Source organism: Arachis duranensis, unplaced genomic scaffold (genome assembly GCF_000817695.3).
Source record: "Arachis duranensis cultivar V14167 unplaced genomic scaffold, aradu.V14167.gnm2.J7QH unplaced_Scaffold_232525, whole genome shotgun sequence".
In the NCBI taxonomy this organism is placed as follows: Eukaryota; Viridiplantae; Streptophyta; class Magnoliopsida; order Fabales; family Fabaceae; genus Arachis; species Arachis duranensis.
Genome location: NW_026264851.1, coordinates 610,062 through 622,573, shown reverse-complemented (window position 1 = coordinate 622,573; position 12,512 = coordinate 610,062). Strand labels below are relative to the sequence as shown.

At 36.3% G+C, this 12,512-nt stretch overlaps 2 protein-coding genes and 1 pseudogene across 3 annotated transcripts; 1 reads left to right on the top strand and 2 right to left on the bottom strand.

The window, feature by feature from the left end:
• The first annotated feature begins 364 nt into the window (after positions 1-364).
• On the top strand, positions 365-4,492 carry LOC127744046 (cellulose synthase-like protein B4). Of its 2 annotated transcripts, none has more exons than XM_052256315.1 (8): positions 365-1,014; positions 1,097-1,222; positions 1,810-1,926; positions 2,019-2,231; positions 2,364-2,502; positions 2,595-2,779; positions 3,274-3,627; positions 3,866-4,492. In XM_052256315.1, exons 1-8 carry the CDS (start codon positions 424-426, stop codon positions 4,391-4,393), a joined length of 2,253 nt encoding a protein of 750 aa, XP_052112275.1. In that variant the 5' UTR covers positions 365-423; the 3' UTR covers positions 4,394-4,492. The 2 variants fall into 2 exon arrangements, with proteins under 2 accessions (XP_052112275.1, XP_052112276.1); XM_052256316.1 differs by having other exon boundaries at positions 3,873-4,041.
• Positions 4,493-5,104: 612 nt separating this feature from the next.
• LOC127744153 (fatty acid hydroperoxide lyase, chloroplastic-like) lies at positions 5,105-8,165 on the bottom strand. Its single transcript, XM_052256434.1, has 3 exons — positions 7,635-8,165; positions 6,003-6,384; positions 5,105-5,909 (listed from the first exon to the last, which is right to left on the bottom strand). The coding sequence occupies exons 1-3, from the start codon at positions 8,049-8,051 to the stop codon at positions 5,266-5,268; spliced, it is 1,443 nt and encodes a 480-aa protein (XP_052112394.1). The 5' UTR covers positions 8,052-8,165; the 3' UTR covers positions 5,105-5,265.
• On the bottom strand, positions 8,150-11,630 carry LOC127744100 (linolenate hydroperoxide lyase, chloroplastic-like; annotated as a pseudogene).
• Between the last annotated feature and the right edge of the window lie 882 nt (positions 11,631-12,512).

Here is a 12,512-nt window from a genome sequence, read left to right as displayed (position 1 = left end):
ATAAATAAAGTATACTGAAAATTACGTATAATCGTATTTTCACTCTCATCGTCTACTAAGCGTGGCCCCCAGTGTCTTAGTTTCACATCTACAATTTAACTTCAAAAGGAAATGTATTTTGTTAACTATAAAGCCTCATACAGACAACAAAAAACACTATAAAGCCTTATATGCATTCAATATAAACTGAAAAAGAATTGTGAAGTTTAAATTTTTAATATATTTATTATGTATTTTATTGACAAAATTTAATTTTTTTTATTAATAATAATTTAACATATGCAAAATTGATACAAAATGCAGAATAAATTGAGTCACAAGGGCGGGGCGGCATTATAAATAAAGGCACGTTGATTTCCGAAAAGTGTGACTCTGCAGTCTGCAAACAGAAACAGTTACAGACTTACAGTTACAGTTTTGTTAATGGCGACCACGAAGATCACACTTCTCCCTCTCTATGAGAAAATATGGGAGAAGCACAAATTCTCAAGATTCATGGATTCCATCACTCTTCTCCTCCTTCTGATGCTTCTTTCTTACCGTCTCTGTTCCCTTTACAACTTCTTCACTCTCCCTTCCTTCCTCGCTCTCCTCTGCGAGTCATGGTTCACCTTCACTTTCCTCACCACCATTTCGACCAAATGGACTCCTTCACACACAAGAACCTACCTTAACCGCCTCTTCCTTCGGGTTCCTCATCTTCCACCTGTCGACCTGTTTGTTACAACGGCAGATCCAGTTCTTGAACCACCAATCATAACGGTCAACACTGTTCTCTCACTGTTGGCGCTTGATTACCCTTCCAACAAGCTTTCTTGCTATGTCTCCGATGACGGTTGCTCCCCTCATACCTTCTATGCTCTTGTGGAGGCTTCAAAGTTTGCAAAGCTTTGGGTTCCTTTCTGCAAGAAGTTCAATGTGCAAGTTAGAGCACCGTTTAGATACTTCTCAGGTGATTCTAAAGCCTATAACAGCGACATCCCTGGATTTAAACAACAAAGGTTGAAAATGAAGGTAATAATATATAATTATTTGAATGAATAGTATGTAGTATTTTCTTGAAATAGTTATGATACAATACTATTTCTTTATGCAGGAGGAGTATGAGCTACTTTGCCAGAAGATTCAAAATGCAGATAAAAAATCTATTCCATGTGAGCTTGTTGACGAATTTGCAGACTTCTCAGAAACTCAGCAGAGAAATCATCCCACCATAGTTAAGGTATAGAAAATGTGTATACAAAGTTTCACTTCTTTCTTAATTGTTTTACTGAATTTATTGGTTTCTAACATTTAGCACTACATACAAATCATAAAGGTTGCAATTAATAATAATTTCTTGTCTTTATAGTTGACCGAATATGCCACTATGTCCTCTTTTTTATGTAATAATAATCACACATGCTATTTTAGATAATTTCAACCTACCCATGAATTAAAAAATTTGCAAGTTGCAAGACTGAATTGATGAATCCCAAAATATGCGCATAATGCTGAATCGGACAAAGAAATAAAGTGGGAAAGTGAGATCTCATTTATTTGCCAGTTTTTTACCACTTGAATACATTATATTAGATCTCACAAGCCTAAAAAGACTTACAATATAATTAATAGAATCTAATAAAATTTTCTTACCTATAGAATAATGACTATTTTTCTTAAGGGTATGTATAATTATGTCAACCTATAATCAGTTACAATGTTACATCCATTTATAGCCTAGAAATGTAACCAAGTTTATGATGTATTATTTATTTTGTATTTTCTTAAAGCTGGTTCTTAAATTAGTTAATAATACCTTGTTAATAGGTGATATGGGAGAACAAAGAAGGGGTCTCAAATGGGGTGCCCCACTTGATCTACATATCCAGAGAGAAGAGACCAGAACATCCACATCATTACAAAGCTGGTGCTATGAATGTGTTGGTAATTAGATTAATCATTCTTCATAACTAGAACTCCAATATGACATGAATGAAAACTTATTATTGAGTCTGTTGATTTAAAATTATGAACAGACTAGAGTCTCTGGATTGTTGACAAATGCTCCGTTTATGCTGAATGTGGATTGTGACATGTATGTGAACAATCCTGAGGTTGTTCTACACGCACTCTGCATTTTGTTGGACTCAAACGGTGAAAAAGAAGTTGCATTCGTTCAATGTCCACAGCGATTCTATGATGCAGTAAAGGATGACGCTTTTGGAAATCAGCAAGTGGCTTTGCCTTTGGTGAGTCATTTCTTATCATATCACACAAGAAATTTATTATCCGTAGTCATTTCTTATCTATGAACTATGATGAGAAGCAATAATAAGGTGTATTAAGAAATTAATGTTCACTTGTTATAAAAAAAAATGCAGTATATAGGAAGTGGATTTGCAGGACTACAAGGGATCATATATGCAGGAACAAATTGTTTCCACAGGAGAAAAGTTATTTACGGCAAATCTCCCGATCTTGACATTCAAAATGGGAACAAGGATCATGTTTTCATCAATGGTACTAATAATTAAACTAAGCTATATTCAAAATTATATTACTATATGGTATAAGTAATTCTCAATTTCATAACATCTTGCTCTCTTTGGCAGGAATATTATCAGAAAAGGAAAAAACAAAAACATTTGGCAATTCAAAGGGGTTCGTCAAATCAGCTGCTAGTGCTTTGGAGCAAAAGACATTCGTTTCCAATGATAATTCCATACACCTTGATCATGAGGAAGTGAACAAGGTTTCTAGTTGTGAATATGAATACAACACCGCCTGGGGTAAACAGGTGAGTATGCCAATAGGATATGAAAAATTATATAACATCAATTTTATTTTTTTTTTTGACTATTTACATCCAGTTTTTATAACACCTTGCATTACATATTTCATTTATATATTAAAAATGTTCGTAAAATATGAGAAAAAAATATTTTTATATACCATAAAAGAATGTGTAATATCAAAAAATGAAGCAGCTATAATTTTTCATTATAGAATTGGGGAATATCTTAAGTACAATATTGGGATCATACAGGATGAGATATCTGGAGCTTATTAAATAGTGTGACAGTACAAAATTGTTATATAATATATGAAATAAGTAAAATCACATTTAAAAGAATCAAAGCTACCCTTTTAAATTTGAACAATGGATTATTTAGATACATTATTTTTAATGTAAATTTAGAAGAAGATTCCCTTTTTTACCTATATTTTCTTGGGTATTTGTGGTAAAATGCTAATTTGTTGTTGTTTTATGTTTGTTTTGAGAATATTCAGGTGGGGTGGATATATGGGTCAACATCAGAGGATGTGTTGACTGGGCTGAGATTTCACACAAAAGGTTGGAGATCTGAATTTTGCACAACAGATCCAATAGCATTTAGGGGATGCTCACCTCAAGATAGTATAGGCCAGATGGCCCAACATAAGAGATGGTCCTCTGGCTTGCTTGAAATTTTCCTAAGCAAGCACTGTCCTATCTTTGGGACCCTTTTTGGTAAGCTACAATTGAGAGAATGTTTGGCATATATTTGGATCACTACTTGGGCCTTAAGATCTGTCCCTGAAATCTGCTATGCTCTTCTACCTGCCTATTGTATCATCACCAATTCCACCTTCTTGCCAAATCAGGTCACCACAAAACTTACTACATACAATTGGTATTAACAATAATAACGTTTTATACATGTGATATTAATTTGTATATAATTCTTGTGCAACCGATACAAATAAATGTATTATAAGATAATTTAATTCTAGTATACCTATTTATAGTAGTTGTACAAGAGTTACACACAAATTAGTGGTTCATGTAGCATTTGTGAATTTGGACAATGTTTTAATTTCATGCACAATTATGGTTATGTAGGGAGCAGGTTTATGGATACCAGCTACACTGGTATTGATCTACAACGTATCTACATTGTTAGAGCAAGTGTTAAGCGGGTTGTCAATTCGGACATGGTGGAACAACCAGAGGATGGCAAGAATAACAACCATGAATTCCTGCTCTTTTGGATTCTTGGCTATAATACTCAAGCAACTGAGAATATCAGACACAGTCTTCGAAATAACAAAGAAAGAGGAACCTTCTTCTAGTGACGATGGGAATTCTGGAAGGTTCACCTTCAACGAGTCTCCCATCTTTCTACCAGGGATAACTATTTTGCTTGTTCAACTCACTGCTTTGGTTATCAACTTCTCAATCAGAAGAGGGAGCAACACACATTATGGTTTTGGTGAAGTGTTTTGCAGTGCCTATGTGGTTCTATGTTACTTGCCATTCTTGAAAGGCTTGTTTGGGAGAGGAAAATATGGGATTCCATTATCCACAATATGCAAGTCAACTCTGCTGGCTTTTCTGTTTGTGCAATTATGTAGGAGCCAAAGCAGTTAAATTTTTCAACCATTACAATTTTGAATAAGTCAATTATTTCTAATAATTTCGAGTAAATCCTATAATTTTTGGATTTAAATCTTGCTATTATTTTATATTTTTTATTTGTTTCTCTAATTTTATGTACGATTTTGATTTTATATTTTGATCTGTCGATAATAACTCGATCTAACAATCAAGAGAATAAAAAAGTGAAATAATGATGTTCTCCATCATTATAAATGTAAAATTGACTTTCCTAATAAATTTGAGTTATAAATCAATTATAAAAAGAATGAAATATAACTACAAAGAACAAAGATATAAATATGTTTTTTTTAGGTCGAAACACTATTATAAATATTATTTGAAATTAATATTGAGTTATGCTTTCCACTGGAGTATTTTTTGTTTTTCTAGAGGATAAATAAAATTTATTATTTTTAGTTAACAGTTAGTTATTCATATTAAAAAATATAAATTAAAAATATGTTATAAATTATTAAATAAAAGAAATTGGATGAATAGCTAAAAGTAAGTAAATTCCTGTGCAGCTCTAGAAGTGAAGCTGAGGAGGTGATAACAACTCGTGAGGGAGTAGACAAGGATATATATTGGTCCACCCAAAGGATAATACAACATATCTATTATCAATTTATTATCCTTTTACTAACAAGATTGAATGTGATTAATTGCATGCTCATCACATAACTTTAGTAATATTCTAAAATATCTCAAAATAATAAAAACATTTTATTGAAAAAATTTAAATGATGCCGACTGCTATAGTTTACTTATAATTACAATTTCCTTATATTCTAATAATATGTATGCATGTATCCTTAACTCGGATTAAACACATCCACCTCAAAGAAAACACATGGAAAGGGAATTCATTTGGCCCTCTGAAGGGCAGTGATGGAACTAGAATTCCCCTCAATAGAATCATACCTACGAAACAAGTGGGCTACAATCAAAGCAGCTGTAAGGGGCACAATGTCTTTTCCAGCGCACTGCTTATTGGACGAAGTAGCGGACCCACTCTGAGGCCCATTGGACCAAAATAAGTAGTCCAACAATTGGGCCCCATCGTTAGCGAACCGGTCCGGCTTAAAACTCTCCGGTTCTTGAAACACAAGTGGGTCTCGCATAACAAGTTTCTGGTAGCCGCAGAGTAACTCGCCCTTGGTGACTCGGAAGGCCGAGTCGTGTGAACTCAGTGTGAAATCCTTTCTTGCGCGGGCGTACTGGAGGGGAACCGGTGGGTTGAGGCGGAGCACCTCGTAGACGACGGAGTTGATGAGTGGCATGTCTTTGACCGAGTTGAGGGTGAGGGTTGACCCGCCATTTTCCCTTGCTTCCTTTGCCAGTTTGCGTTGTAAGCCTGTGGTGTCGGTGGCTATGGCGTCAATCAGGCTTGGGAGGAATACGGAGAAGCCTCCGAATGCGTTGAATCCAAGCACGAAGAGAAGGTTGTGAATGGATTCTTCTTCGGTCAACCCAAACTCGAGCTTGCCTCTGTTTACAACCTCCTTACCTGGATTTGTTTGATTTGCATGAAAAAATAATCAATTAATTAATTATGAAAATGACATGCAAAGATATGAATAATATTAATAATGGTGTGTACCATGTTGTTTGATGAAGTTGTAGAGGTTGTTGTAGTCACCACTGACAAGGAAGAAAGGATAGGCGAATGAGTGGAGGAAGATCTCCTCTAAGGGCTGGAGAATGCCTATGGGGACTGTGGGCAGGAGCTGAAGGGCCAACCAGCGGTCAAACATAAGGTAGCCGCCGTCCGCGATCTTGGCGTCGACGGAAGGGTCGGCTCCGGAGAGGGTCTTGGTGAGGAAGGTGAAGAGGAACTGCTGTAAAGGGAAAAGGTAGCTCGCAGAAGAGGAATTGGAGAGTGTGGATTCGAGGTTGTCACACATTTTGTCTAGGTTTGATACTAGTTCAGATGCCCATATTCCTGAGCTCCGTTTAAGGATGTCCATTGTGAAATTCTTCACCTGTTGTATTGCACACCATTAGCAACATCTATTATTCAATAATTCAAATTATTTTTGTCTACTTATCTTTAAAAATTCTATTATAATTTATTTATAGGCACATACATAGTTCGGCTTCTATCTCATAAGGTGTAGTGCATGCACCTAATACATTTGATTTAATACAAACGGTTCCGCGAACTAAGGATGAAGCCAAATTAGTTAAAAAATAATATTATAAAAAAAATAATTTTTCATTGTTTTTATTTTTTAAAATTTAAAATAAAAAAATAAAGTCAACTTAATTAATTTATATTATAATTAATTTTTAAAATTTTATCTAATATTTTTAATTATTAATTTTACATAAATATACATGCAAATGAGCCTTCACTCTTTACCTAATGGGAAGACAGAGAAAAGATAAATAGTACCACGTGTAAGCATTTCACCACGTTCGTAACCTGAAGGAGACATGAAAAATCCGAATCCTGGGACCAATCACCAATCGCTAGCTTCTAATAATTAGGATGGTCCCCACATTAGCATGCATAGCTGGGTCCGCAACGCCATATATGGTTATTTGACTTATTTCTAATTTATACAGATCTATCACATCCATTTCCAATGCTAGATCATAATTCATAAATCAAAGTTGAATATTTAATTTGCAGCCCAAATTCATTCATTATTCAATACACATATTACTCTTGTTTTATTTTTTAGATTTATTAACATGTTCCTCTATGAAGACTAATCTCATTATGTTGCATAAAATATTTGGAATACAATAAAAATCAATTTAGACTAATTTAAAATTATTTTATTTTATATTTATTAATTATTTTTAAAATAAATATATAATTTAAAAATATTATTTTATTAATATTACTCTTTCTAAAAAATACGTTTGTCTTATCGTAATCAAATTGAAAACTATTTAACATATATATCGATCTTTTTTTTTCTTATTACAAATTTCTTTGTTTTTCTTCAACACACTACACCAGTACACCACAATTAGGCACAAAACTAAAATCAAATTTCGGTGCATATCACATTAACAAAACCGATATTTTATATTATTTTCTCTTTAATTTCAAATTTTAAGTAAATATGGAACCGTTAATAAACTTTAACAAAAGAATTAGTACAGTGTAAAACAAACAAAACTTCAACTTACATATTAACAAGAATCATGCAATTTTTTTAAACAATTAAGTTGATTCATATAATCATATTATTAATAAGAACAAGTTGAAGCTCTTTACCATGCCATGTTGAGGTTCGGAAGGGTCTTGGTAAACACCGACTCTCATGTTTCCGGTGTAGGCGAGGCTGGGGGCAAAGTCTCCGAGAAGAATATCCTTTTTCTCGACGAGATCCATGTCGAAGAAGTGGGAGAATGACTTAACATCAACGACGGCGATGACATTAGGATTAACGTTCAAGAAGAATGGGAACGAGGGAGGAACGTTGGTACGAAAAACTGTGCTCTTGTGCTTTTCAATTCTTTTTCTGAAAAAGCTCTCGGGCTTCTGGAACCAGAAGTAGTCGAGTCTGTCGGATATTGAACCCACCAACGGCCATCCGTAACTTCCCGGGATCTGCCGTAATGGGAGATCCACCGGTGGCGCTGATGACGGAGTGGCCAGTGATGGTGGTGGTGGAGGAGGTGAAAATGACATAGGTTATAAAAGGATAAGAAAGAAAAAGAGAAGGTTTTATATGGCGATGGAACTTGTGTGATAGCTATTAGCTTTCCACCAAGATATTAACAAGTTATATTTTGTTTTGGGTTATGCTATTGTTTTTTGAAAAATGTTGAAAGGGAATTCATTTGGCCCTTTTTTTTTTTTTGGTTAACAATTCATTTGGCCCTTTGAAGGGTAGTGATGAAACTAGAATTCCCCTCAATGGAATCATACCTACGAAACAAGTGGGCTACAATCAAAGCAACTGTAAGGGGGCACAATGTCTTTTCCAGCGCACTGCTTATTGGACGAAGTAGCGGACCCACTCTGAGGCCCATTGGACCAAAATAAGTAGTCCAACAATTGGGCCCCATCGTTAGCGAACCGGTCCGGCTTAAAACTCTCCGGTTCTTGAAACACAAGTGGGTCTCGCATAACAAGTTTCTGGTAGCCGCAGAGTAACTCGCCCTTGGTGACTCGGAAGGCCGAGTCGTGTGAACTCAGTGTGAAATCCTTTCTTGCGCGGGCGTACTGGAGGGGAACCGGTGGGTTGAGGCGGAGCACCTCGTAGACGACGGAGTTGATGAGTGGCATGTCTTTGACCGAGTTGAGGGTGAGGGTTGACCCGCCATTTTCCCTTGCTTCCTATGCCAGTTTGCGTTGTAAGCCTGTGGTGTCGGTGGCTATGGCGTCAATCAGGCTTGGGAGGAATACGGAGAAGCCTCCGAATGCGTTGAATCCAAGCACGAAGAGAAGGTTGTGAATGGATTCTTCTTCGGTCAACCCAAACTCGAGCTTGCCTCTGTTTGTTTGATTCGCATGAAAAAATAATCAATTAATTAATTATGAAAATGACATGCAAAGATATGAATAATATTAATAATGGTGTGTACCATGTTGTTTGATGAAGTTGTAGAGGTTGTTGTAGTCACCACTGACAAGGAAGAAAGGATAGGCGAATGAGTGGAGGAAGATCTCCTCTAAGGGCTGGAGAATGCCTATGGGGAATGTGGGCAGGAGCTGAAGGGCCAACCAGCGGTCAAACATAAGGTAGCCGCCGTCCGCGATCTTGGCGTCGACGGAAGGGTCGGCTCCGGAGAGGGTCTTGGTGAGGAAGGTGAAGAGGAACTGCTGTAAAGGGAAAAGGTAGCTCGCAGAAGAGGAATTGGAGAGTGTGGATTCGAGGTTGTCACACATTTTGTCTAGGTTTGATACTAGTTCAGATGCCCATATTCCTGAGCTCCGTTTAAGGATGTCCATTGTGAAATTCTTCACCTGTTGTATTGCACACCATTAGCAACATTTATTATTCAATAATTCAAATTATTTTTATCTACTTATCTTTAAAAATGCTATTATAATTTATGGTGATTGCTACGGTACGATGATAAATTAATACGTACCGATACGTTTAAAACATGGACAAATAACAATAAGCCATGTGGAATTTATTTTCCACGTCAGCATTTAATTTTTTCTTTTTTAAATATATAATATATCACCACTTTTACTAAAACATTCTTTTAATTAAATAAAAATAAAAAATAAATTGTATTTAATTTTAATAAAAAGACTTAAACATCCTTCTTTTATTTGATTAGACAAAAATACCTTTTTAAATTAATCAAATTATAAAATTCAATTAATCTTAATTTTATAATTTCAAATAATTAAAACAACAAAATAAAAACATATTAAAAAAACAAAAAACTAAAATTGTTCTTCATCTGCTTCAAAACTCTATGTTCACGCCTCTAAAAGTTTTAGGTTTCTTCATCTTCTCTTAAAAACCTTCATCGTTCATGCCTCTAAAAGTTTCGATCTTCTTCATCTTTTTCTTCTCTCCTCTTCCTATCCTCTCTCGCTGCTCTTGGATCTCTCTCACTGCGTTGCACGACGCCATTGTTTTGCTGGGATGCCCTAGTCAATTACCCAACCCAGCAACCTTAGCTCCACACACCGGCTAAACGCGAACCAATCCCTCCCATCACCCTCGAGCTCCTCCTTCCTCTCTCCGTCATCGATCTCACTCCCTCACCTCCGTCCATCTTCCGCCGCCGTTGATGAAAACCGGAAAAGCGGCGGTTTCTGATTAACCGACCGGTTCAGGAAAATATTTTCTTTTGTTCCTTTTCCAAAACGACGTCGTTTTGGTTTATTTAAAAAAACAAAGAACAAAAGCCCTACGGGCTACCAATCCCCACCCCCACCCGACCCCAGTTTCCACTTTCCCTCCCCTTTCCCCCCCAACCCTAACGGCGCCTAAGCCTAACCCTATCAGCCCTCCGCCAGTCCGCCTCACCTCACTCACCCAGCCCCAGCCCCCAGCCGCCCGCCGTCATCCTCTTCGTCTCACCGCCGGTCTGAACTCTGAAGGAACCGACTCAACCAAGGGAGTAGGAACAGGACAGATACAGACCCGCCACCCGCGAACTCGCCGTTGTCGCGCAGTCGAACTCGCCATTCCAGCGCCGTCGCCCTCGCCCAGTCGCCATTGCTTTTCCGATCGAACTCGCCGTTGCCTCGCCCTTCTACTCTGTGACTCTGTCAAACAGGTAAGCTCCAGTTCTATAATCTGCTTCTGCTCTGTTCTGCACTTGAAGTTTAATGATTGTTCTGTCAAATGCATTACACCTGCTCTGTTCTGCATTGCACTTGTAAGTTGTAAACTTACTTTTTTTCTGCACTTCTTGCTGACTTGCTGTTATGAATATGAATATGCTTGTTGAAATTGTTAAGCTGAATATCCTTGCTGACTTGTAAGTGAAAATGTCCCCCAACACCAACTTGATTGACTGGTAGCCAAACCCAATTTCTTTTCAGGGGCCTTATATTAGAAATGATTTAAAATAAAAGGAATGGTAAGATAGAAACAATAACAAGTCCAAATAGAGAAGATGTGGACTAAAATTAAAATCCCTTTCAATATAGTAACTAATGTTCTTTACACACAAAAAATCTTATAGACAAGAAAAATAATACACAGAAGAATTCTCCCTCTGTTGGTACATGACAAAGCAATGTTACAGTACTTATATCAACAAAAATCAATGTGACCCAAACATGACAAGAGCACAAAAACTTACAGTAAGGTATTAAAAAAGACCCTTAATAATACAAATTTCCACTAGAAAAAAGAATATTTCCTTTTTTGTTCCCCTCTAGTATTGATATGGACAGACTCAGATTATTCTCCAATGCTTATAAAGCAAACAACTGTCTTCTATGCTTCAATTATTAGGGTAGCTGTTTGACAACTTGAGTGATTTATACCTCAAGCAGGAAGATCATTCTAACATTACAATGCACCCTTGAATTCTTCCAATTTGCCCTCGAACTACAGGAAGATCAAAGAGTTCTAGTAGCAGTCCCACTGCTTCCCTCCTCTCTTCTGCATCTCTTGTTAGAGACTTCACCACTGGTGATAAAAACTCAGTTTCTGCCATCTTCTCCTGGACAGTACTATTACAAAACATAACTAAGTAATTAACAACAACAAATACAGTCAATTTCACAAGAAATGTTGCCTTATTTTCAGAATTCTACCTTTGTCTCATCTTTGCCCGAAGCCATATTTCCTAACAATTGAATGATGTTAAGCTTCTATTTTCCATAATCATATTCATAGAAAACTGGATTTTTTGTACGAAAAAAGAAAAGAAAAGAATAATCAGTTACACAAGTAGTAAACTGTAACTGGGAAACACATGATAAATGAATTTACTTTATCAGAAACTAATGGAAAATTGAAAGCAAAAAAGGGAAAATCAATCACACACAGAAATTCAAGAAATTCAGAAGAAAATTGAATTGAACCTGTTGAGAAAATGCAAGGGATGACTAAGAAAACTGTGAAAACACCTAGAAGTTGAGCTTAGACTTCCACATGTTTCTTCGAATTTTTTTAAGTATGAAAAACTGTTTTAACACTCTTATGCACTAATAGCTCTTAGGTTTCATAGGATTTGATTGACCAATAATTTTAATTAAAAAAAAAGTTTAGTTCATTTTGCCTATTCCATTCTCCTAGCATTTAGTTAGTACCTAACATGTTAAAATTTTAAGTTCAGTCATGGAGAATGATGGCAAAGAGTCGTATAAGGATGGTCATCAATCTGAGGATTTAAGTGTTGAGTATGAGTGTAGTTCCGACGAAAGTGATGATATGGTGGATGTAACTGTAGATGAAGCAGAGGCAGATATAATTAATGCTGGTGGTTTGGAAAAGTTGATAACTGATGACCATCGAAGATATATGGGGACTGGCGTTTGATACAAAATCTCAAGTTTGTGAATTTTATGCCAAATATGCCAAGTGCTATGGATTTGTGTCCCGAAAAGACTTGAAGACGGTGGATGTTAATGGCAACATTAATACAAGACAGTTAGTTTGCAATAAAGCGGGAGAAAGACATTGGAAGCACCTTAAAAGGGACAATCGGCAAAGGGAGCATA

Bases quoted from the DNA above. Each gene is read 5' to 3' on its own strand.
- LOC127744046 (XM_052256315.1), top strand. From the start codon at position 424: ATGGCGACCACGAAGATCACACTTCTCCCTCTCTATGAGAAAATATGG. The intron at 1,927-2,018 runs GTAATTAGATTA...AATTATGAACAG, and splicing joins CTGGTGCTATGAATGTGTTG to ACTAGAGTCTCTGGATTGTT. The intron at 2,503-2,594 runs GTACTAATAATT...TCTCTTTGGCAG, and splicing joins GGATCATGTTTTCATCAATG to GAATATTATCAGAAAAGGAA.
- LOC127744153 (XM_052256434.1), bottom strand. From the start codon at position 8,051: ATGTCATTTTCACCTCCTCCACCACCACCATCACTGGCCACTCCGTCA. The intron at 6,385-7,634 runs GTAAAGAGCTTC...GCAATACAACAG, and splicing joins CCGAACCTCAACATGGCATG to GTGAAGAATTTCACAATGGA. The intron at 5,910-6,002 runs GTACACACCATT...AAACAAATCCAG, and splicing joins CAACTTCATCAAACAACATG to GTAAGGAGGTTGTAAACAGA.